Genomic DNA, 27028 nt, shown 5'->3' with positions numbered 1-27028 from the left:
AAAGCAAGTTTGGATAATGTGGCAAAAGATATACTGTACAAGACACTGGACAAAGTAACCTTCAGCAAGATCAAGATGGGTAAGACAGCTAAGGAGAGTTGGGAAAAGTTTATCCAGCTGGGTGAAGGAAATGAACAAACCAAAGAGAATAAACTTTCTGTTGCTGTGCAGAAGTTTGACAAAATCAAGATGAGAACTGGAGAATCGATGCATGAGTATGATGAGAGAGTCATCTGCATCATCAATGAACTCAATGCACTTGGAAAAGTATATACCAACAAAGAAGTTGCATTAAAAGTAATCAGAGGTCTTCCCAAGGAGTGCGACGTAAAGACCATGACAATGAGGGAATCCAAGGATCTAAACAGAGCTGAGCTTCATGATCTATTCGCTGATCTGAAAGCCTATGAGTTTGAGCTGCAAACTCGAGAAGGAGAGCCTTCTACTCCAGCAGTCACAACTGCATTAGCTGCTGTCAGAACAGAACCAACTGGTTCAGTCGAGAAGTCTGCTGATCAATTGTGCAATGATGCTATGTCATTGTTCAATAAAAAATTCGGAAGATTTATGAGAAGAAATCAAGGTAGCTTTCAGAAGAATTATCAGAGAAATAATTCTAAAGAGGAATCAAATGGCTGCTACAACTGTGGCAAACCCGGTCACTTCATTGCTAACTGTCCCAAACCCAAGAAGGACAGTCAGGGCTCGACTGAAAGAAGAAAGAAGTCATATGAGCATAGAAAGAGATCCAAGGATGATAAGAAGTTTTCCAGGAAGAAGCATGAGGTACTCTTAGCTGAAGAAAGTAAATCTAAATGGGCAGAAACTGACAGCGAGGAGTCAGAACCAGAAACCTCATGCAGTTCCAGTGATGGTGAAGAGGAAGTGAAGTGTCTAATGGCTAGTGATGCAGAAGAGGAGTCAAGCAGTCAACAGGTATTTGACTTCAGCTTAACTGATTTCACTAGAGAAGAACTTATTTCAACTCTTCATGACATGGTTAATGAGTAGCATAAGCTTGCCTTATCGTTTGAAAAGGCCAGAGCAAAGCAAACTGATCCCATAAACAATAAAACTAAAACTGATGAATCAGTTGATGTGTTGAGTCTGAAAAGGGAGATTGCTGAGCTCAATGCTGAAAAGAGCAGGAATCAATCAATGATTCAAAAGTTGACGCTTGAGAATTCAAAGCAAACTGAGCTCATTCAGGCTTGGAACAAATCATTTGTTGCATTAACTGAAATGCAGAACTCACAGAAATCAGTTACTGATAAAACTGGTTTAGGGTTCAGCACCCAAGATGAAATGATTTCCAATGATACTCGACCAAAACTGAATATGGATAAAGAGAAATTCATTCACTTTGTCAAATCAGTTATGGTACAAGAACAAGCTGAGCCAAGTAAACTTGTTGAATAGCCTACTGAAAGTACGAACAAAGGCTAGAAGATATGATATTGGTTATAGCCCAAAAGTTTTAATTGACTCACGTAGTCAGTCATTAAAAAGATTCAGCATAAAATATTCAAATGGATACTCCAATTACTATAACAGCAAGCCGTTTCAGAAAAGATATCGGCCGAACAATCAGTCGAACAAAGCTAAATCACATGTTGTATCATCCGCACACTACACACCAAACACACACAAATCGAGAAAGACCATCTGAAATATAGCAACTGGATAGTCAGTCAGACTAATCCAAGTCTGGGTTCCTAAAAGACTAATCAGTTTAGGACCCAAATAGAAAAAGGTACCAAAAATTATATCTTGGGTGTTATTGCAGGTAACAGGTACAATAAAGGAATCAGTCTGGTACTTGGATAGTGGATGCTCACGACACATGACACGAAATGCAGATCTGTTATCTCAACTAATCAAGTACACTGGACCAAACATCAGTTTTGGAGATAATTCCAAAGTTAAAACTGTGGGTAAGGGTAAGCTTATCCATGGTAACTTTACCATTAATGATGTTTTTTTAGTTGAGAATCTCAAGTATAATCTGATTAGCATCAGTCAGTTATGCGATAACGGAGTCTCAGTTCAGTTTGACAAACACTCTTGTTCAGTCAAAGACTCAACTGATGAGGTTATTCTAACTGGCAAACGGTGTGGAAACACTTACAAAGTCAGTTGGAATGATCAACCTTATGCACCAGTATGTTTCATTGCTTCAAAAATTTCTAAAAACTGGTTGTGGCATAAGTGATTGAACCACCTGAACTTTAAATCCATTGCATATCTGAGTAACCACGATCTTGTAACTGGTTTGCCCAAAATAGATTTTGTCAAAGATAAAATTTGTTCAGCATGTTAGTTTGGTAAACAAGTAAAATCTTCTTTTAAAAACAAGGGCCGTAAATCTTCTTCCCGATGCTTAGAACTATTACATATGGATCTCTTTGGTCCAATACCAATCATGAGCTTAGGGGGAATGAAATACACCTTGGTGATTGTGGATGATTTTTCAAGATTTACTTGGGTTATTTTTCTCAAATCCAAAGACCAAACTGCTGCACAACTGATCAAGCTTTTCAAAAGATTATTAAATGAAAAATCAGTTGGAATTGATAGAATCAGATCTGATCGAAGAACTGAATTTATCAATCAAACTCTTTCAAATTTTTTAGAAAATGCTGGAATTAAGCATGAGCTCTCAGCAGTTAGAACTCCACAGCAAAATGGTGTAGCTGAAAGGAGAAACCGGACCCTTAAAGAGGCTGCTAGAACAATGCTTGCTGATTCGGGCATTTCTCAAAGGTTTTGGGCAGAGGCAGTAAACACTGTGTGTTATACTCAGAACAGATCGATGATTAATAAGAATAATATGAAAACACCATATGAGATCTGGCATGGAAGAAAAAGTGTGGTCTCATACTTTAAAATATTCGGCTGCATATGTTTTATTCTCGATAATAGTAAAAATCATTTAAAAACATTTGATGCAAAATTTGCAGAGGGAATATTTCTTGGATATTCTTTAGTTAGCAAAGCATATAGAGTTTTTAATAAAAATTCTTTGAATGTTGAAGAATCTATCCATGTTGTTTTTGAAGAAAACGCTCTCTATACTTTTCCAGCTTTGCCAACACTCTAGGAGTGTTCGCTTCTCCACATTCATAGAGGAACTGGAGTCCTTGCAGCTCCTCCCAATAGCAAAGGATTTTATGAAAGACCTCATCTTCCATATCAACTTTACATTTCTCCAGAGCAGTGTTCATAAACTTTTCAGCGATATCTGGAGTCCTTGAGCTACTTGCACCTGCCATTTTATCTGTTGAATATTCGTAACTGATATGTTTGATACTAAATGAGCCACTTCTATTTATAGCGCAGGGTCAAGGAAGATGAAAGGGCTCAGTCACTTCAGCAGACGATTAACCTTCCAAGCATAAGATTTTATTTAATTAAGCTTGCTTAAGTTCTCGTAATATTTATATGCATTTATTAAGGGGGAATATTGATTTTAAGAGGTTAACTGAGAAGACAGAAGTTAGTAAATCTTCAGCTGAAAGGACACAGTTTTACAACTGATCGTTCAGTTGGATATTCCACTAATCTTCTCACATACGTTAACCAATTAACCATTTTTTTCATATTCCAAATTAAGTGACGTGACTATCTATCAAGCATTAAATGCTATCTTTCAGCAAATGACAAGTTGAAACGTGGACTCACATAACCCACATGTTTACTACACACGTTCTTACCACACGAACACACGTTTTTATTGCAAAATTTTCATGGACTGACACGTGTCCAATAATACGAACAGTCGTGTACAAAAGTACTTTTCCCGCTCCATTTCAGTTCTTCTTCTTACGCTTATCCAAATTTCTCAGAGCGCAACCAAATTCAAGCCTTCTTTTTCGCAGAAAATCATTCAGCTCAAATGGCCAACCAGATTCCAGCGAATATGTTGAATGCTATGGCGATCAATTTCAATTCAGTCCTATCTATCAAAGAAGCCGAGGTCAAGAATGTATTTCAGAAGCTTCAATCAGCTGGGCTCAGAACATTCTTGGGACAATCTTCCCAAGAGATCTATCCAAAGGAGCTTTTCGATTTCTACTCTAGTGGATTTATCAATCAGGATGGAAGCATCTCATCTACAGTCAATGGTCAGTTGTTGACCATATCTGATGACTCCTTTGGTGAGATATTCTTGTTGCCGTCTGATGGATTGGCACACCTTGCTGATGTTAAAGCATCAGATATTGAAGAGATGCAGACACAGCTCTCCGCTGATGGACGGAAAATCAAAGTTTCCGATCCAAAGAAGGAACTAAAGCATGAGGTTCAGTTGTTGGCTGACATTGTAGCCAAGGGGTTATTGGCAAAGGCAGGATCCTTTGTTGCTCTTACCTTGAAGAAATTTCAAGCTCTTACCATTATCATGGCAGGACGAAGATTCAACTGGAGGCAACTCACCTTCAACATATTGAAAAACATGTTTCAATCCACCAAACAGTCCAAAGGATTCGCTGTTCAGTTGAGCTATTTGCTGAAAATCAAAGGGTTGGTGGCTGATGATTCTGAAAGATCCTCCAAATTCAAAGTTTTCAATGCTAAGAATATTCTGCCGCTCAAGGCCAAATTGGATCTTACTCCTGATCAATTCGTCAAGATCAAAAATGAGATTAGAGCACAGCAGGCTGCTCCCAAGTCTGTGAAAAAGGCAAAAACTCTGGCACAGCTGAAAACCTCCAAGAGGAAGCTGATTGTCAGTGAATCGAAATCGGAGAAAACTCCATCTCCCAAAGTTACCAAAAAGCCCAGAACTCAGAAACCCAAGCCAATAGCTTCGCTGGAAGCTATTCAAACTGAAAGGCTGAAACCTTTAGACGCTCAACAGCCTATTCAGGCTATTCTTCTAAAAGCCGTTCCAGTTGAAGTTTCAGCAAGAGATCAGTTGACTCAATCAACTGATCCATCCAAGAAGGTCATCACCTCAGCAGGTGAAAAGGAGTCAGCCAGGGCCGTATCTTCTCTGCAAACTATCAATCGCCCTACCATCTTTGCTCAGGCTCGACCTAAAGGGATCAATAAATGAGAATTGGTGGAAACGACTCGCTCGGGTCTGAACATTCCACACATTCTCACTGATGAGAAAGGCAAGGACAAGATGATTGAAGAGCCCAGGCCAACAAATGCAATACAGACCCATATTGACCTAATTTGGGAACAGTTCAATGCTTTTGCAGCATCCAAACTGAAAACTTATGAGACTTGGATCGCATACAGAACTCACACTTTTTCCAAACAATTGAAAAAGAAGTCTCAGCTGAAGAAGTTTACCAGTTTGGAAGCCATCATTTTGAGGATAGTCAAAGCTGCTACTATTGTGCAGGCTTTGGAAAGAAAAAATTATTTCTTTGATTTGATGAGAGCCAAGAAGTTGGCTCAACTAGTTGAAAAGTTGAAAGCAAACTACATTTCGACGAATCCAACTGCTTATAATGATCGAGCTGTGCTTACTCATTTGGATTCAGATCTTACTTCCCTGCATGTACAGATAAGATTTTGAGAACAAGATCAGGAATTAGTTATTCATGGAGGGTCTTCAGAAGAAGAGGGAGAACCCTCATCACCGAATAAAGAGCAAGCTCAGGATGTGCCCAAACCCTCTGTTGCTGATCCTCCAATGTACTCAGAAGCTGACTTAACACTTGAAAATATTGATGAAATTATTCAGTCAGTAGTACAGGAATCTCAACCAAAGGAGCTCATTTCTGAATCAGTTGATCACTCGACTGATCAAGCAATTCTAGAGGCTCCTATCTTAACTGAAGAGCCCGTTCAGCAGGATGATCCAACTAATGTGCCAGCTCAGTCCACAGATAAAGAAATTGCTGAAAATGTGGAGGCTGAGTTGCTCAATTTTGAAAATATTCCAACTGACGAGCCAGCCCAAATTTTAGCTGATTCTCAAGCAGAAGCACCAGTTGATGATCCTCCAACTGAAGGTCTCACAGATTTACCTCTTCATCAGGACAGTTCAGTTGCTGCTCAGGATCCTTCTTCTCCTCCTCCAGAGCAAGTAGAGGTTACTGAATCAGTTGTTCCAGAACAAACTATTGCCGAGATAGTTGTATCTGACAGGACCTTAGTAGTCTTTGATCAAGTCTCCAAAGAACAAGAACCTAGAACTTCTGGACATCTACCTCCTCAGTCGTCTAGTGATCTTGAAGTAGTTCTTGAAGAAATTCAAGACATTCAGAATAATATGCACAAAATACTTACTGCCGTTTCCCAGATTCAGCGAACTCAACTCGCTCATACTCTAAAACTGGAACATGCAGAGGTATTCAACTCAGAAAAACTGAAGGAAGTTCATGCTACTGTGACCTCTCTTTCCCTTGCAATAGAAAATATCAGAAAGAATAGAGGCTTAGCTGAAAGTCTCTCTGTATCCCAAGATGCAATCAGAAATAGAGTTGACTTTTTGGAGACATCTGTTTCCAGAAAGATAGACTTGATGCAAACAACTGTGCTGAATGCAGTCTCAGACGTAGCCACTTCTGTTTAAGTTCTATCAATTGATGTTAAAAGATTATCTATCAGAATGGAGGCGTTTGACAAAAAGGAGGAATAGAGACCTAAGCTACAATCAAATCAGTTGACAGATTTATTTATACAGGGATTTATTTTGTACAGATTATTTCATTCTTTCATTGTACGAATCTGTACATGACAATTATTATTTTATCTACAACCGATTTAAAGGACGTCTATAAGATTAACTGATCAGTTATTATTCGCTTAGTTTTGTCAAACACCAAAAATGGGAAAATTGTTGGGAACTTAATTTCGGCTGTTTGACAAACCATTTATCTATTGGACTAACTGATCAAGTATTCGTATTATACAACTTGCCTAACTGAAGTATCACGTGAGTTATCAAAGGCAACCGAATCCAGCTGAACTGAACCTTCAGAGTTAACTGACTGATCAGTTGGAAACTGATCAGTAGAACCTAAATGGATTTCTGAAGACAGCTGACTGATCAGTTGGAAACTGATCAGTTGATTCAGTCAGCACAAGCTTATCAGCTACAATATATCAGCTGATCGCTCAGCCATACACGTCATCAAATGAAAAGGATGTTCAACCGTTATCAGTACAAGCAGACTGCAACTCGTAGTGTAACTCTGCATTTCAGAAGTCTACAGTGTACGATTGTCAGGAGAATATCAACGTGGCAATCAACGGATATAAAATTCAAATATTATATCAAGTTATCGTTGGAAGAGAAGCCTATAAATAGGCGAACAGAGCGGCTGAAGAAACAAGGATACAAGAACAACTATTTTACTCAAGCTGTTACTCTTCTGAAATCAAAAGCTCACTCTTACTAAGTTCTATCTGAAGCATTCAAGGCTACCTTCTTTGAGCTTGTTAGCACACTGTAATCTCTGTTATATTGTTAAGTTGTGCTAAGATCAGTCACGAACTGAAATAGCCTGTTGTAACTAAGAGTTTCAGTTTTGGCACTGATAAGACCAAACTGAAGTGGGTCAGTACAAACATTGTATTTGATCAAAGACTTTTAGTAGAATCCTATCTTCGTGATAGAAGGGGTGACGTAGGAGTTATTTCATTTTCCGAACATCCAGAAACAAATCGCGTGCTTTTCATTTCAGTTACCTTTTATTTTAGTTATTCTCTCTTTCATTCAGTTTACTTCCGCAACTGTTTTCTCAGTTAAACTGATTGTCATCGACTGACAAGATACCGAGTATCAGTTTGTCTTTAAACTGAACTCAACTTAAAAAAAACGAACATAATCCGTGAGTGTTTATTCAACCCCCCTTCTAAACACTTTTCACTTCTTAACCGATCCTTTCATATGTTTAGACGAGACTTTATTATATACTATTTTTAGTATTATAATTATAGTTGAAACATTTGGGCTCATTGTAAAGAAATTTTTACTCGTTTTTCGCTATAATTAATTAACTCTAATCAAATTACATTGTAATAACGATTAGGAGTTAAGGGCCCCAAAATTGTTTGACTCGTTTACCGACTTCGCAAGGGTCACAAGGTGGCGAGGTTGGGTGCAATTGCGACATGTGTAGGAGCCAGTGCATTGTAGTCGGGAATTCACCGCTCACCGATGGTGTGAATGTCCTATGTGATCTAACGAAATAGTAGTGCTTGAAGTCTCTGGCTAGAGTGTAATATGTACATTAATAAAAAGGGTTATCTCATGCGATGACACTATGAATATTTCATGAATGTATCACATAGCTATTTAACCTAATATGCAACCCTCGATGAACCAACGGCTGCAGATTCTATCGGGATATATGATATGAAGGGACCGTACTGTACATTAATCACAACTGATTGGTTCTTCCAAGCACTATCAGTGATACCTATAGAATCATGGAGCGAAACTACTAGACGCTCTTACCATGATTCAATGGGTTTAATCAGAAAATGATTTCTTAAATTCTCATGATCAAATGCTGGTGCATGGAATGAGGCAAATTAGGGCAAGCCCGAATAAAGAAAAATATCATGAATCACAAAGAGTTGCGAACCCACGACTAACTGTATTTTTGAATAATTGAGGGTCACACAAGCACTGAATCATTTGTTCCCATTGAGACAATAAATTCAGGGAGTTGAATTTACATAAAATAATGAGATAGTATATTCAAGGAATTAAATTATGATAATTAAAATTTAGAGAGAATAAATTCACGGAGTTGAATTTATAAAATTTGAAAATATTAAACTTAAATGTTGAGTTTATAAAAGATTTAATTAAAAGTAATGTGATATGCATAATGGGCTTGTAGGAGTACAAATCCAACATACTAATTAATTAAAATTTTTAATGGACTTTGATAAATTAATTAAACTAGTTGGACTAGTCAAATTTATTAACTAAGCTCATTAATATTAATCAAAGAACCTAAACCTATAATTAAAGAAATTCGATTAATGGTTCAATATTAAGGAAGATGACCACAAACCCTAGCCTCCAAGCTTTTCAATTTTTGAAATTCTCTCCAAAAAAATCACTCCAAAATTTTTGCCATCGTGAAAAAGTTTAGGGTTTGAGCCGTCTTTTGGTTTTTTGCTTAAAAACGATAAAAATTCTTCTAAATTTTCTAGTGCAATTTAGAAGAGGAGCAAACGTTCTAGTTGTGGAATTGATTGGAGAAAGAAGATTTCAAGAAGATCGTTCGTAGAGAATACTTCAAAAGCTATATCCGTTAATACCGGAATAGTTGGTGACAAGTGATTAAATCACCAAAAGTATATTTATAAACGTCCCATGAATGTTTTAATTTGTTTAAACCATACGAGTGTCCAAAGACATTATTTGAATGCTAAATAATTTTTTTAATACTTCAGCTACATTTTAGACACGAGAAAACAAATTACCCAACATTGATCATTAGCACTAATTGGTATAATCAAAAGCTGCTTGACTTCATTTTCCGATCCTTAATCACTGATGAAAAAGGTCTTTGAATCTATCTTGTAACGAGTGATAGCCTATCGATTTGAATTAACTTAGAAATCTCTGAATCAGTTTGTTCAGTTGGGATACCGATCAGTTAAGCTATCTGATTCAGTTCCTGCTTGGCTAGTGATCAGTTGGGTTATCGATTTCAGTTTCTGCTTGACTGATAATCAGTTAGATTATCTTATATCTATCATGCACCAAATTTATGTGTCCCACTAGATCTCGTGGGAACTCGTGCCAGTTTGAAGATTTTAAACTGATTTCAAATAAATTTTATATATTTTTAACACTTTGAGAATTATCTGATCATGTAGGTGATTCAAAAAAAAATTGGGAAAGCGTCAAAACTAGAGTTTTTTTTTACTATTATTATTATTATCATTATTTTAGAAGGCTCGTGAGTTGTTTAATATATGAAACTCTAGTTTAGAAAATATTTATGTAATGTATTTTATTTGGAAGAAAAAATCTTGCTTGCTTTTTGATACGGAAACTCAAAAGAGGTTACATTTACGTTGTTTAGTTTTGAGGAAATGGCGATTGTTTATTTTGGCGATAATTAACATTTTAAATTATTTAGGAATGTGTTATGTTTTGGGATAGTTAAAAATACAGTCGAGATGCTGCCTGTTTTTGGCTTGAACTTTGTGTATAAAAAAAGTACTTTTTTTAAATAAAAAAAAATTTAAAACTTTACGAATGGATCATAGGAGAGAATATATGTCACAAGAATTTGCAGGTTTTTGTGATAAACATGGAATTTGAAGATAATTAACATCATCCTACACACCTCAACAAAATGATGTAGCAAAGATGAAGAATCGAACTATTCTCAACATGGTTTTTGAAGAATGACTGCCAAAGGAAGAATCCCGAAGATTTTTTGGCTAGAAGCTGTAAATTGGAGTGCTCATTTTTTAATCGATCTCTCATCTTTGTAGTAAAAAAACCGTTGCTGATCAGCTAGACATTAAATAAGCATAAACCGATTTGCCATGATGTTCTTCCTAAAACCGTCGTTAAATTTCAATGACGAATATTTTAGCGACGAAACTCAAAACCATCGTTAATTTAAATAGCGAAGGTTTTAGGGACAGTTTCGATCCTCGTTGGTTGCAAATTATTTTTGTAGAGAAACTGATAATTAATCATTTTGAAGTATTCGGTTGCATAGATTATGCATTCATTCGAGTTGAGAAGAGGAAGAAATTAGATGAGACGTTGAGAAAAATTCATAAACCACAAAATTCATCGTACTAAATCATTAAGAATTTTACTAAAAACTTAAGCGGAAGCGTACTGGAAGCCATAATCCTTATTCTTGAGAAATAATCTTGATCTTCTATATCTACACGTTAATTTTTTTTTTTTGAGAGAATCCATCAGTTTCTCTTCAAAAATATTTTCTGTTTTAGTTCATCATAAAAAAAGAAATTATATTTTATGTCTTTACACACTAAATGCTCACAACCTATTAGATACATTAAATTCTAATAACTCGAAACATTAATTGATCACTTTATTTTGGGTTTAACTTAATAGACAACCCACAACATATATTTATTCAAATATGAGCCAACAAAAATAAAATTGATCCAAAAATCTCTCACTTAGACTATATGCGTAACCTTGTTGTCATTCCGAAATGTATCCATAACTAATCTGGTCCATCAATCACATCAACATAAGATCAAAGCAGTCTTCGCTACTCAAGGTAACTAGACTCATCAATTGTCACATATTCCAATACAACCAAATGACATGAGTTATGAAGTTGATGTGTAGCATGGAAATTTAATGCAATGTGATCATAACATACTTATTTCCAACTGGTTTTCCTTAAACCTTATTGAGATCAAACTTTAGCCATAGTCAGAGTGTCACTTAGCTTGAAATTTATTTCTGCAGAAAATTAATTTGCATAAACACAAAACAAATTATTGAACATGTCTATAAAACATTTAAAATTACAAAGTTTCATTGAAGATGAATATCTTTAATTGACCAAACATCTAGATAAATAATGTGCACAAAATCCTTTTGGGTGATAGTCCCGTAATAATTTGGTCCACAATTATGGAGTTTGTAACAAAGTTATTTATAAACAACCATCAATTCTAAAATATTCTTTTAACAACCAGAAACTTGATTGAATACAACATAACAAGCTTTAAAATATATTGTCATAATAAACTAGGCTATAACAAATAAGATTTTAGCACTCATTCATGAGACAACACCTTATGCCAGCAAATAAATATAGATCAAAATAGTTTTTCATACTATCTTGCCATCCCATAAAATCGTAGTTGATATACCAAATAATTTCAAACTGATCTAACATCCGATACATGAGCAAGTAATCTTTTGTTTTCTATAAATGCCATAAGAGTCTGATACACTATGAATGAGCTTATCAAGATAAGGCCCAAACAATACTTTGGACCACCGACCCATTCCTAACCTAGGTAAGTGGCCCATGAAGGATCTCACGCACGCTTCTATAAATACCAGGTTTGAGTGTCCAATTCATTCATTCACTTTATTGATTCTTAGCTACGTCCCTAGCTGCTCTCTTATTTTATTATCAATACCTGACTTGAGTGTCGGAGGGGCTACGCCGGGACACCCTCTCGGCCCCTTTCTAACGGTGTCCTTTGTGATTTCAGACCTGGAGTGAATTCGAGGTCTGTATTCAGGCTAATATCACATACTGGAACTGACTCCTATATTTCTAGAGATATCACTTGGCGCCATTTGTGGGAAGACTTGCGTTGAGACGTAGAGATGGTAAACCAGAGAGGGAGCAGAAGAACAAATTCAATGTCATCACGTCCTCAGACGAGACCCGAACAACCTCGTCTCGAAGAGACGAGACTTGAACAACCTCGTCCCAATAAGAATGTGGGGAACTTGACCTTAGAACAATTAGGCCAATTCATTACCAAAACGGTAGAGGAAGCCGTGAAGAAGAACCAAGAATCCATGTTTGCTGAAGAACAAGCTCTTCCCCAAGAAGAGGAGAATGCGGAGGGTCATCAGAGTAGGGTTGAAGGCAAGCAGCCCACCCCAAAGGGGGAGAATCTTGAGATGAAGAGATGTAGAAAGAGATAAGAATGTTGAGGCAACAGTTGGGAAACAGAGCTCCAGCACCTAAAAGAGAGAGTCATTTTTCCCCCGCCATTTTGTAAGAAGAGCTTCCCCCAAGTTTTCGACAACCAAGCTCTTGTATTAAGTTCATAGATATTGTTGAATTATGAAGATGACATGAGCCAAAATTTTACCTACTGAGACTGTGCCTAGTAAAGGAGAATAGGTGAGGAGACTGAAAATTAAATTCTACCTACTTAGGCTAAGCATAGTAGATGAGAAAAGGTGATAAAACTGAAAATTAAATTTTACATACTGGGTTGAGCCTAGTAGAGGAGAAGAGGTGGGTAGATATAAAATCAAAATTTATCTACTTGGACTGAGCCTAGAAGAGGTGATGAGACTGAAAATTAAATTTTATCTAATGTGGTTGAGCCTGGTAGAGGAGAAGAGGTGGGGAGATCGAAAATCAAATTTTACCTACTTGGGTTACGCCTGGTAGAGGAGAAGAGATGAGGAGAATGAAAATTAAATTTTACCTACTTGGCATATGCCTAGTAGATGAGAAGAGGTGAGGATATTCAAAATTAAATTTTACCTACTTGGATTATGCCTAGTAGAGGAGAAGAGTTGGGGAGAATGAAAATTAAATTTTACCTACTTGGGTTATGCCTAGTAGTAGAGAATAGTTGAATAGATCGAAAATTAAAGTTTACGTACTTGGATTATGCCTAGTAGAGGAGAAGAGATGAAAAGACTGAAAATTAAATTTTACCTACTTGGGCTATTTCTAGTAGATGAGATCGAAAATTAAATTTTACATACTTGAATTATGTCTAGTAGAGGAGAAGAGGTGAGGAGACTAAAAATTAAATTTTATCTACTTGGGCTATGCCTAGTAGAGGAGAGGAGTTGAGTAGATTGAAAATTAAATTTTATCTACCTAGGCTGAGCCTAGAATAGGAAAAGAGTGGAGGAGATTGAAAATTAAATTTTACCTACTTGGGCTATACTTAGCAGAGGAGAAGAGGTAAGGAGACTGAAAATTAAATTTTACCTAATTGGGTTATGCCTAGCAGAGGAGAAGAGGTGAGGAGAATGAAAATTAAATTTTACCTACTTGGACTATGCCTAGTAGAGGAGAAGTGGTGTGGAGACTAAAAATTAAATTTTACTTATTTGGGCTATGCCTAGTAGAGGAGAAGAGTTGGTGAGATCGAAAATTAAATTTTATATACTTGGGCTATGCCTAGTAGAAAAGAAGAGTTGGAGAAATTGTAAATTAAATTTTACGTACTTGAGCTATGTCTAGTAAAGGAGAAGAGGTGAGGAGAATGAAAATTAGATTTTACCTACTTGGACATTGCCTAGTAGAGGAGAAGAGGTGTGAAGATTAAAAATTAAATTTTACCTACTTGGGCTATGACTAGTAGAGGAGAAGAGGTGGAGAGATTCAAAATTAAATTTACCTACTTGGACTATGCCTAATAGAGGAGAAGAGTTAGGAAGAATGAAAATTAAAATTTACCTATTTGGACTGCGCCTAGTAAAGGACAAGAGTTGAAAGATATTAAAAATTAAATTTTACCTACTTTGGCTATGCCTGGTAGAGGAGTAGAGCCGGGGAGAATGAAAATTAAATTTTACCTACTTGTGCTGCGCATAGTAGAGGAGAAGAGTTGGAGATATTGAAAATTAAATGTTACCACTTGGGCTATGTCAAGTAGAGGAGAAGAGGTGGGGATATTAAAAATTAAATTTTTACCTACTTGGAGTATTCTTAGTAGAGGAGAAGGTTGGGGAGAATGAAAATTAAATTTTAGCTATTGGAGCTATGCCTAGTAGATGAGAAGATGTGTGGAGATTAAAAATTAAATTTTACCTATTTGAGCTATGTCTAGAAGAAGACAAGAGTTGGGGAGAATGAATATTAAATTTTACCTACTTAGGCTATGTCTTGTAGATGAGAAGAGGTGAGGAGATTAAAAATTAAATTTTAGCTAATTGGGATATGCCTAGTAGAGGAGAAGAGTTGAGATGATGAAAGTGAAATTTACATTTTTCCTACCATGGCTCGGCCTAGGTAGAGGAGCTTGAAGTGAGGAGGGTGAGTGCTAATAATTTGACTACTAAGGCTGAAGCCTAGTTGTGAGGCCCGGGGCGGAAGAGGACATGGTGAGTTTGTATGAACAATGAGCGGTTCCTGACAAGCTTCTAGGCGAAGGAAACATGGATGAACCGATCTTACAGCGAAAAGAAAGTGATTCCAAAACTGTTCAAAGTATGGAACTGTGCAGTTGAGGAGTGTTTAAATGATTTGATAGGTACTACGCATATTAAGAAGGTGCATCTTCATTTCGTGAGCTCATCACATAAGAACTCCAAGGTTAAGCATGCTTGACTTGGGGCAATTTTGGAATAGGTGACCCCCTGAGAAGTTTCTTAGGGTGCATGTGAGTTAGAACATAAGCATGCTTCCAGAGTGCATGTGAGTGAGGACATAAGCACACTGAAAATTGTAACATCCAAAAACCAACCCACGTAAAAAGTATGCATGCAAATAATTTAAATGACATAAATTGATTTATTTAATTGATTTTAAATGCTTAAATGATACATATTATATGATTGAAGGTTTAATTGCAAGGTTTCATAAAATTTAAGATTTTAACCAGATATTCGATAATAGGCTGGGGAAAAGAGATCGGGGACGACTAAGATGAAAAAATTTTTTTATAAATGTTTTTAAGGCTCGATAAAATGATCAAATATGATTAAAATTTTCTAAAAATGCTGGAGTCCAAGTAATTTTATGAGTCGAGCCCTAATTTATTTGGGAAGCCGGTTTTACTCAAACGAATGACTTTTTAAGGCCCAAAAATTATTATTTTTGAGAAAGAATTTTTGTAAACTTTTATTTTACAATTAAATAGATCTTAACGGGCCTAATTTACCTAAAATTATTGAACCTAATTATTCATAAACTTAAAAGCCTAAAACCCTAACTTTTAAACATGATTTTCGAAATTTTATGAAATCAAAACCTAGGCTTGAAGACTCTTATTGGACGAAAGCACACACACACACACTACACTGAAATTTTCAATAATTTGAGAGCATAATCCAAGGTTGTTCGTCGCCCGTTTGTCCTTCGCAACCCACGCTAACGATCGAATATTCGAGCGTTTTAAACGCAAAGGCACGCTTCAAAAATTTATTTATGCACCATTCAAATCATATTATGTAAGATTTATGTTTTCTAGCATGAAAAATATTTGAGTCCAAAATATTTAACGTTTTGATGATTATCTTCAAAGTTTTGATGATTCTATGCATATATGAACGTGTTACGGATTATAATGGATACGCTGCCAATATAAGGCATTTAAGGGATGGAAAAAGGGTCGTTTAAGGGAGAAACGTGGGCTGAACAGGATCGAGAGGAGCCGTGCATGGTTGACGGATAGAGGCTAGGGTTTGGTGGATCTACTTGGGTTTTTAAGGCTAGGCTAGGAGGGCAGGCCCTGGGCTCGGCCAGGGCTTGTCAAGGGCTCGATGTGGGCTATGTTGAGGGGCTAGGAAGAGTCCTAGGGCGGCTGGACACTATTGTTCAATGAAAAGAGGAAAAAACCGTAGGTTTGAGGGTGAAGGGGCGCACACGGCTCAACCTGGGTTCAGTGGCGTGCGTGGTGGCTTGAGGCTGGTCAGAGGGGGTCAGATAAGGTCCTATATGGGTTCTTTGGAGGCTGGGATAGGCTAGATCGAAGGGCTAGGGCAGCCGCAAACCCTAGGGAAAATAAGAGTTGTTGCGCGGCTTGTCTTGGGACTAGAGGCTAGTGCCTAGTCCGGGTTGGTTCAATTAGGGTCCAGAAGGGGCTGTGCGTGGTCTGGTCCATGGTGGCTCGAGGGTGGCTAGGGCTTTTGGGAGAAACATGGGTTAGGAAGGGCTAAGGCTATGTTTTGGCTAATGGGAGGAGTAAGGGCTCGAACCGTGGTTCACGGGGGGCGGTGAATGGTTCAAGGGTGTAGTTTAGATATGAAAAGCTTAATTTTAAAAATTGGGAAGAAAATATTAAGGTTGGAATTAAATCGGGTTTAAAACGCTTCACATTTTATTTATTAAGAAAAATGTTAGAAGTCAAATTTAAGCTTAAATGATGCTTTGTGATAGAATCGGGTCAATAAAAGTGAGAAAAAGTAAAAAAAATCGAGAATTTTAGAGTTCAAGGGTAAAATGGTCATTTTATGTCTCGGGTAGTACAAAAGGTGTGGTAGTGTCGAAGAATCATAATACATGCTAAATGATATTTTAAAATGCTTATGATGAAAATATGATATTTTTATGATATAAGCAAATGCTGAACGAGTTTTCTCAAAAAATGCTATTTTACGACTTTTAAAGGATACGTTATTTAATAAATAAAAGGAGAGGAAAAATATTTTGAAGGATGTGAATTGATTATGACATATATGATATGATTGGGGATATCATGAAGGAAAATACCCCAGACGAAGCCCGTTTAAGGGAGAAGGCCCCACAAGGAGCCCGACGATCGTATTTCCATTTTTTGCCACGGCCCAGTGACGAGAGTTGCTGACGCCCCGCCCCCAAGTACTTGGTGAGCTAAGACTGATCAGTCGACCACAAGATGATACAATTACAGCTAGTACTTTCGAGGATCAAATTTCACCCAAAATGATATATGATATTGTAAAGCTTTACGATTTAATGATATATGATTTATTTACGCTTACAAATTTATGCTAGCTTATTTTAAATAAAAGTATGATTTTAATGTATGTGCATGTATATGTATTATTTGCTACGTATGGTTAGGACGTGCTGAGTCATTACACTCACTAGGTTTGGATGGTTGCAGGTGAGGACGATTTTGAGGAAGCGACGACGCTTGAGTGGATCGAGTCCGGCAGTACACTCCCGATGGACATTTATTTTCCGCATTAGATTAAGATTTAAAGTTTGAAGTAAAAGATTTTGAGGATTATTTATTTAAAGATTTTTTGTGCTTTATTTTGAAGTCTAGTTTTGGATTATTTGAAAGTTGACGTATGATTTGGTAGTTGACGATTTATGGATTTTTAAGTATTTAAGATTTTTAAAGGTTGAGCTATTTTAAATGAGTGTTTCGAATTTTATGATTAAAAAAAATAGTAGGATTTTAAAGTTAAAAAATGAGGGGCGTTTCAGAAAGACTCGTCTTGGTACAGTCAGTCGTCGAATACGGGGCGTTACACTAGTAGAGGAGCTTGAGGTGGTGAGAGTGAAGAACTTGACGTATGGAGTGTGACGGTTCATAATTTTCATACTAAGGCTGAATCCTAGTAGAGAAGCTTGAGGTGGTGATGGTGAAGGTTGGAGCCTAGTAGATGAGTTTCAGGTGGTGATGGTTAAAAGCTTGAAGTATGGAGGGTAAGGGTTCATAGGGTTCATAACTTTCCTACTAAGGTTGGAGCTTAGTAAAAGAGATTGAGGTGGTGAGGGTGAAGATTGGAGCCTAGTAGATGAGCTTGAGTTGGTGAGGGTGAAATTTGGACCCTAGCTAGAGGAGTTTGAAGTGACAAGAGTGAGGTGCTTGAAGTATGGATGGTGAGTGAAGTACTCGTTTCTCCTACCTAAAGCCTAGTAGAGGACCTTGAAGACGAGGGAGAGATGGGCGAAGGCCAGACGAGGACGAGGGGCTGGCAGAGGCTAGGCGAGGAGCTGAGAGAGGGGCGATGAGGTGAGGTTGTGGGATGCTGGAGTGAAATGGAGAGAGGGCAGGTGAGACTACAAGGGTGTAGGCGAGGGGAGAAGGAAGCACGGGCGTGGAAAGGCATGGGAGAAGGGCGAGGGCGAGGGCGAGGGCGAGGCTGCAGGCGTGGAGGGCGAGGATGCAATGGCGAGGCCAGGGGATGGGGCGAGAACGAGCAGCGTGGGTGCGAGGTTGCGAAGGCGTGGATGAGGAGCTGGCGAGGGCAAGCGCGTTAGAGGAAGAAGCGAAATGGAGAGAGGCCAGGCGAGGCTGCAAAGGCGAGGCCAGGGGATGAGGCAAGAACGAGTAGCGTGGGCGAGGGAGGAGGTGCGAAGTTGGATATGGCTGTGAGGGCGTGGGTGCAAGGTTGCGAAGGCGTGGATGAGGAACTGGCGAGGGCAAGCACATTAGAGGAAGAAGCGAAATTGAGAGCTACTGATTGAAGGGTGATTGATGGAAGGTATGCCCAGGGATGTGGGCAGCGTAATCGAATTTCGAACATGCGTGTCAGTTCGACTTGGGAGGGGGAGAATGGTGATACCTTTTGAATGGGCCCATCAAGATCAGGTCTAAACAAGACTTTGGACACCCGGCCCATTCATAACCTAGGTAAGTGGCCCATGATGGATCTCATGCACGCTCCTATAAATATCAGGTTTGAGTGTCCTATTCATTCATTCACTATACTGATTCTTAACAGCGTCCCTAGCTGCTCTCTAATTTTATTATCAATACCTGACTTGAGCGTCAGAGGGGCTACGCTGGGACACCCTCCCGGCCCCCTTCTAACGCTCTATTTCATGATTTCAGGCCTGATGTGAATTCGTGGTCTGCATTCGGAATACTATCATCTACTGGAACTGAACCTTATATTTCTATTGAGTGATACCCTATGAATGCACCCATCAAGATCAGGCCCAAACAAGACTTTGGAACTCCGGCCCATTCCTAACCTAGGTAAGTGGCCAATGATGGATCTCATATATATTCCTATAAATACCAGGTTTGAGTGTCCAATTCATTTATTCACTATATTGATTTTTAGCAGCGTCCCTAGATGCTCTATCATTTTATTATCAATATCTGACTTGACCGTCGGAGGGGCTACGCCGAGATATCCTCCCAACCCCCTTCTAACGGTCTCCTTTGTGATTTCAGGCATGGAGTGAATTCGAGGTCTTCATTCGGGCTAGTATCACCTACTGGAATTGAACCATATATTTCTAGTGAGTATTAGAGTCGTTTGACTACTTTCCAATACTTTACTCCCGAATTATTAAAATAACTTTCCAACATTCCATTCACGTACTCATATCATAACATGTATAAACCCAAGCAATGCATTAGATGAGGCATTGAGAATCCTTTGCATTTTATTTTCCTCAAAATCATTCTTGAGGCATTGTTTGAGACTAATTTGTCTCCCTTAGCTGCATGAGTGTTTGTTGGTTTACAATATTGCATCCAATATCGTTTGAGAACTTTTTCGATATAGCTTTTTTGTGATAATCTAAGAATACATTGAGAGCGATCCCAATGCATCTGCTGAATCTGTCTGTAAATATTATATTTTTCTTGTATTACTGAGTAGAGTGGGTGCACTACATTTTAGTGTGGGTGCACTATGCTTCCTACCCAGGTTCATAAAATTTCTGATGACAAGCGCGGGTGCGCGCCTTACTGACCAAAAAAATGCACGTGTTACCTTGATACTTGCATACGACCATACACAAATACCAAAAAGCAAAATTTTGCTCGAAAACAGACAATATCATATCCAATGAGACGATAATATAAGTGCTAAAATTGCACTTAACACTTCTCTGGTTACATCAACTTGCAATCGATGTTCAAAAAGTCATATTTACTATGATCAATTGTAAATCAATTTTTTAAATTGTAATTTGTGATAATTATACAGCTTGAATATTTTAAACTATACAATAGCCCAAACATCTCATTTGGTCACCCTTCTAATAGCATGAATTGTTACTTCCCAACATGCATTAGAACATTCTACCTTTCACCTTAATTTTGAAATAGTCAATATTAGGCATGACAATGAGTAGGGTTTTAACATGAACCATATTGAACCCGTCTCGTTCGAGACGAGTTAGACATAGATATTTTAGAGTTGAAATGATTTTGTTTATTGTGATATGTTTAATATGAAAATATATAGTTGTAATTTTTCTTTTGTTATTAATGGAATATAAATTAATAAATTTTAATTTGTTATAATATTTTTTGTTCATAAATATTACTAATATAAAGTGATAAAGTAAATTTAACGATTTGTTGATTTTTAAATATTTTTTAATTGTGTATCGAAAAAAATTAAAAATTATGTAATTTTTTATGGTTCAACCCGTCGGGTTTACAGGGTGGAGCAGATCTCCTGTTTGGTCAAACACGTTTTAGACTCATCCTGTTGTCATCTCTAATCAACGTTCTAATTTCTAATTTCTAATTTTTTAAACTAATCAAAATTCCAATTTGTTGTTAAATAAATGACATTCATGAACCAACACCCTTGGTGAGTTGAGATTAATGGTGTAAACAAAACAAGCCGATTCATAAGTTTTTCGAGCCACCAAATATTTGATTCATATTCAAAATTATCAAATTTGATCCAAAACTTGGGCTCAAATTATTTTATTTTATAATTTGCAAACTGTTCACGAATTTTAATATTTTATTAATATAACATAATTAAAATAATGCTGAAAGTACAACAAAAATATTGTACGACGATATTTATAACAATTATATCGTTAGATTTTATTATAATATCGTAAGATTTTGTATTAAATTTATCGTGAGATTTTGATAAATAGAATTTTTTATGTTATAAGAATTGTTGTATAAATTTAATTGTACATGTAACATTAATCAATTAATTATACATTAAATAAACATATTTCGAGTATTTATTTTCAAGCCTTGATTCGAACCGAATTCGAACAAAAACACTATAATTTTCAAGCTTAAATATATCTAATTCGAACTTTAAAATGTTCTTCATATACGACTTGATTTGGTTTTACACCTCTCCCCAATGAAGGAGAGAGAGTCGCCAGCGTTCGGCCCTGCTTTCACTTCCCCTGATTTGTAATCCAAAAAGACGACATTCATAAATAGTTTTTGGTCACAGAAATTCTTGATGTATAACTACAATGCTAGTATAATATAGACATTTGCATCTCGAATTCAAATGAAATAATACCCCTCACATATTATGGAAAAGCAACTAATTCTGTTGTCCAGTACCCATATTCCATGCAAACATAAGCAGCAACCGGAAACCAATGAATAACACGAAGTCTCTTTACAAAGTATGTGTATCGTTGCGCAAACTCGAAGCACTGATTGAACAATGAGGACCTGACGTAGTTGACATAGGAGTGGAGTTTGTTTATAGCCCGATATGGGGTGTTTATTCTTGAGAAGCGTTCATGTTTATCTTTATCCTGCAGCAGAAGAACAAGTCAACAAGTTTCCGAAGATCATACGCATGACATCTCTGAAAATTTTGGTGATTAGAGTCATACTTTTAATAGGAAAGATTTAAAATGTATTCGAGGTGATTTGATTTTCATGTAGATACAAGTTTACCTATTGTGTATGTTGACGTATTCATCGGTTTCATCCAGTATCTCCTCCTGGAAAATAAAATAAAAAAGCGGCATAGCGTGCGTGTTTGTGTATATAAATATATTCCATTTAAGCTCAGCCTTGTAGCAGTTAAAACTATGTTACATGCAATAATAGTGTAAAGATGAGAAAAGAGTACCTGGAGAAGTTCCTCAATGACATCCTCCATGGTAATTACACCAACAACATCTTGATTGGGTGAAAACTCTGGAATTGGAGAATTTTCTAAATCTAAAATACAAAATGAACATCCCCTGTGTTTCTTCTTGAATGCTGGAGTTGTTGGCGGGCTTTTCTTTCTCACAACATCATCAGCCTTCGAGCTTGTGTCGGCATAATGTGAGGTGGAATTGATGGCAAAGTTCTCAGTATCTGCATTTGGGTCCACCTTATCTTAAACAGCATGTGTGAACAGATTATATAAAGAAGTTATAGACTTAACACAGGCAAGGAGACAAATATAGATATCGCACCGTCCTTGTATCCTTATGGAGAGAAAATGCATTGAGAATAACAGAAAGAAATGGAACTTGGAACTGCTTTTCGAGATTAAGATGATTCTTAATGTTCATACCTTTAGTTTTCTGCAACGTTTCTTTTGTTTCGTATAAATCCTTATACACAACAGCAATGTGGCTGTGACCCTTCTGAAATTCATTCAGAATATCATAGAGAGGCATTTTCTCGGAGACCCTGAAAGTTATACAAGATGAACAAACTAATTACCCTCCATCTGGACAAAAGTTTGTGCGAAATGTAAAACACTTGAATGGCATTCCATTTCTAAGTTACCAAGACAAAACATAAAAATAAAAGCATGCTCACATATTCATGAATTCCAGAGACACGATGTTATTTTATCACAATTTCAAGGAGGTTAAACTGTCGCGAGAACATAAATCCCAACACGACAAAAGAACGTGCCATTGTTACCTTCTTATGTGAAATGTTTTGAAAAAAATGAAGGGATGTTACTTGCTTCTGTGTAAATATTCACCGAGGAAGAACATATAGAAGATGTGTATACTTGATGGAAGAATATCCAAATACATAAGCAGGATAAAAATTGTTCCAGGACAATCATTGCCATCTCCCAGGTCTAAAATATCACAGAACAAGCACTATAAAAGATGCTTCAAGTTGATAGCCAATTAGCCATCAGTTGATAAAATTTCCACTTGCAGCCATTTCAGCATCACAAACATCAAGATTCTTTAATATGCTAAAAATTAGGGGCAACGGGGATGGATAATGAAGTTTATCCTCACCGAGGAATATTTCTAATCAACATTTTTCTCAAAGGAACTGATTCATCGGGGTCAACTGCTAAAAGATTTTTAACCTGCACATGGAAACGATGATGCTATTAGGTTCTGTTGAAAAACCAGATATTACTTGCCAAAATGAGCACATAAAAGAAAAGGTTTCAATGACAAATTTCTCAATCAATTTTACATAAAATGTAATATGAAGAATGCCAATATCTTGATTTTGCAAAGTATATAAATGACTTACCAGTATGAGTCCAATAATATTCTTTGGATTTCTGTAATAAACCGGAACTCTGCTGTGGCCCATCGTCATTATAGCATTCAATGTTTCCCTGGACGAGGATTATACTCAAGTATAAGGGATATGAACATGTAAGTAAATTCGGTGGGCATATAACTAGATTCAGCAGTAAATGATAAACCCACAAATTAAGAGTTCCATCCAAATCCAGGGAAAATGCCTTCTCTATTGGGGTCATAGCATCTTTAGCGGTTTTCTCGATCATTTCTAGTGCCCCAGCGATTATTGTAGTCTCATCATGTGTCAAATCTCCACCTTTCCCAGCCTATCAAATATTTTTATTTCATATGAAGCTTCAAAATATGAGAGATGGTAAAATCGACCTCAAGAGTCAAAAATCTTTCATGAAAATGAAACAGATGACAGCTCAAAAGCTCTGACTTGTGGTTCTGTAAGAAATGAAGTGCAGAAATCACTAAAAAAGCAGACCTCATTGCCGTGAAAATCAACAAAAGTTTTCAGCTCAGCTCGACGCAATAAAGCAGCATGTCCCTTGCCCAACATCCAATCCAGAAACTACAAGCAAGAGCGCTCACCAATTAGAGAGACGTAATAAAGCATATATGTACTTTATTTCTGAAGCATTTTCTAAGTGATGGAGAAAAGGAAGAATAAGCATCGTCGGACAAGAACAATGTTATCCAGAATTTAGAATAAACTAATAGCTACTTGGCATTATTTACCTTACTAATAGGATAAGAAAAAGGGAAGAAAAGCCAAAGAAGAAGCCGAACAAAAGGTGCCATTGTTGCACCGACAGTCAATCCGTAGCGACTACATATTGCTTGAGGCAATATCTGGAATAAACAATGACAGACCAATTACCGGACAAGGAAAAAAAATATAACAAGCACTATATTAATCTATATACCACATAGGTGTAGATTAACAACCTCACCGAACATTAGGATGAGCGTGACAGATACAAGAATTGCTGCCCATGGAGGCACAAGCCTATCCAAGAATATGGGAAGTGACTGCATATGAAAACCAATCACACAATTATATAGACTATTGCATACTCAAGATACGAAAGGCAAATATAATTCCAATGTATTCAGGTAATGATGTTCGACAGACCTCCATTGCTAACGAGTTGCCAATCAAGAGTGTGCAAAGCAAAAGATGTTGATTTTTCACGACCGGAAGAATTTTGGCTGTCGAAAAAGAATATCACTGAGATGCTCAACCAATCAAACAATAATCACGCACACTGGTAAAATCATTACTCTAATCCTGGCATCAATTCCTTTCAGGACAAGATGAAAAGCAATTAGCAACAAGCAAACCCACATATTTAACATCCTGACTTGAATCAAAGCCACCCGCTATCAAACTTTACTAACCAAATCATCCAATCATAAGATTCACGAAATCTTAAGGAACAGGTAACATGAAATATATTTCTCAAAAATAAGAACCCAACAGAGGCCGGGCTTGTAGCCCAGTTGTGTCACATGTTGCCATTGCCCCTAGGGTTCGAATCTCCCTCCCCTTTGTACTAAAAATGATAAGAACCCGACACACCATCGATCAAGAAACCCACAAGCACAATCATTAGCTTAATCGCTTCCAAAACACAACCACGCAGAAAACTCCCGAAATCCCAAATGATCAAATATAAGACCATAGCTCCACAACCTCCAAAAAAAAAAACTCAAGAAAACACCGAAACACAAATAATCAAGAGAACAAGAGAGTGCACAGTACAAGCATTGATACGGTCCTGTGTCCGCCCAGATGTGCTAAGAACTTCGAGGTCCACAAGACCAAGAGACATCAATCCAAGAGTTAAGCCAGCCATCAGCCCAGCAAACACCACCAACCCTACGACAATTAGCACGTAGACGAAGAACGCGGTCTCACAGCATGGAATATCACCAGCCATCTTCGCTTTTTGTCACACAACGCAAGTCTTCTCGGTCCTGAAAACGGGTTTCTTGAAACTCTTGTGGTTTATGCGGATGCGCTTGTCTGTATTCACTCGCTCGCTACTTTCACGTTGGATTTAAATGAATTTGAGCTGAATTTGCAACAATTCTAACAAAGCCCATGTAGAATAGAATCAAATACTTAGATTCTTCTTTGAAATCTTTTACAATGGAGATTTTCTCACACAGTCACTGCGACTGCGATGGATTTAAATACTCCCAAGTAAATTTATTTTTTTATATATAATATTAATATTAATATTAATATTAAATAAGTTTTTGATGTAAAAATATTAGGGTTTATATTAAGAAAGTTAATAATTTTATAGATTTTTAATTATTAAATAAATAATTTTTTATTAAATTTTTTTTTTGTAGATTTATGATATATTTTTAAAATATAAATTAAATTTTCTTAATACAAAAATAGATTAATTATTAGGAAAAAAATGTTTGTATAGTAACCATACCATGATATACTAGAGTAATTGTTCTATTCTATATTAACATAAGACAAAAGTTTGTGTGAGACGGTTTCACGGGTCGTATTTTGTAAGACGGATCTCTTATTTGGGTTATCCATGAAAAAGTATTACTTTTTAAGCTAAGAGTATTACTTTTTATTGTGAATATCGGTAGGGTTGACCCGTCTCACAGATAAAGATTCGTGAGACCGTCTCACAAGAAACATACTCTTAATATAATTAATATAAGTCTTAGAACGCTATACATAGACAAAGATTAAATTTTGCTACACAATATGATTTCGAATATGACATTTCATAATAAACTTGAAATTTTTATATCAGTTAGGCTATATATTTCATTGGCTTATTGAGTATAGTTTACACGTATTAAGTTTTTGCATTAATTGTAATGATGTTTGTTTTATGATTGAACATTGATCATTTTATCAAAAATTATTTAAGATTCACATATCTCTTGGCATGAATAATTATTGCACGATAATAATTATTCTCTTTGTAATCCATGGATTTGGACATGTGACATGATCATATTGAGTATATAATATTGATATTTTTTTAGTTGGAGGAACGAAATGTTACAATTGGATATCGAAATCGAGATTATTGGAGTAGGTACCCAACAAACTAATTTGTAGATGTGTATTTTTTATAAAACATTATTTATTAAATAAATGATTATTGATTTGACATTTCTTCTATTTATACACATTCATTTGCATTAATATAATGACCTTGAGTTTACTATAATCAATTAAAAATGTGATTACACAATTGTTGGTAATCATGAAACAAATTTCTTAATGACTGCAATTTCTAAGTTAGTTCCTAGTCGATGAGCTTTCAAGAAGAAGGATATTTACAAGCTCACTTGAGACTAGTATTTATGATTTGTCAATGTTATGTTCCATTAGCATGGATGTAGGGACATCGCACATTGAATAGGTGTTTATGAGATAAGTATACTAAACTACCACATCCTAAATTTTCTAAGTGGTTATCACTGGTCATGTAGAACCCTTAACTTAGACTACGTATAAGCCATGCATAATT

At 36.6% G+C, this 27028-nt stretch overlaps 1 protein-coding gene across 1 annotated transcript; it reads right to left on the bottom strand.

The window, feature by feature from the left end:
* Positions 1-21441: 21441 nt before the first annotated feature.
* On the bottom strand, positions 21442-25681 carry LOC140975239 (DUF21 domain-containing protein At1g47330). Its single transcript, XM_073438832.1, has 12 exons — positions 25270-25681; positions 24640-24716; positions 24453-24536; positions 24243-24356; positions 23989-24075; positions 23685-23824; positions 23503-23590; positions 23256-23329; positions 22562-22680; positions 22127-22359; positions 21949-21995; positions 21442-21803 (listed from the first exon to the last, which is right to left on the bottom strand). Exons 1-12 carry the CDS (start codon positions 25445-25447, stop codon positions 21770-21772), a joined length of 1275 nt encoding a protein of 424 aa, XP_073294933.1. The 5' UTR covers positions 25448-25681; the 3' UTR covers positions 21442-21769.
* Positions 25682-27028: the final 1347 nt, after the last annotated feature.

The sequence above is a fragment of the Primulina huaijiensis genome, chromosome 4 (assembly GCF_012295235.1).
Source record: "Primulina huaijiensis isolate GDHJ02 chromosome 4, ASM1229523v2, whole genome shotgun sequence".
Taxonomy (NCBI): domain Eukaryota; kingdom Viridiplantae; phylum Streptophyta; class Magnoliopsida; order Lamiales; family Gesneriaceae; genus Primulina; species Primulina huaijiensis.
This window is presented reverse-complemented; position numbering and strand designations above follow the sequence as displayed.

Excerpts from the sequence above, each read along its gene's own strand:
- LOC140975239 (XM_073438832.1), bottom strand. The coding sequence starts at position 25,447 with ATGGCTGGTGATATTCCATGCTGTGAGACCGCGTTCTTCGTCTACGTG. Across the intron at positions 24,357-24,452 it reads TCATCCTAATGTTCGGTGAG|ATATTGCCTCAAGCAATATG; the intron begins GTTGTTAATCTA and ends TGTTTATTCCAG. Across the intron at positions 23,825-23,988 it reads TTGATTTTCACGGCAATGAG|GCTGGGAAAGGTGGAGATTT; the intron begins GTCTGCTTTTTT and ends AATATTTGATAG.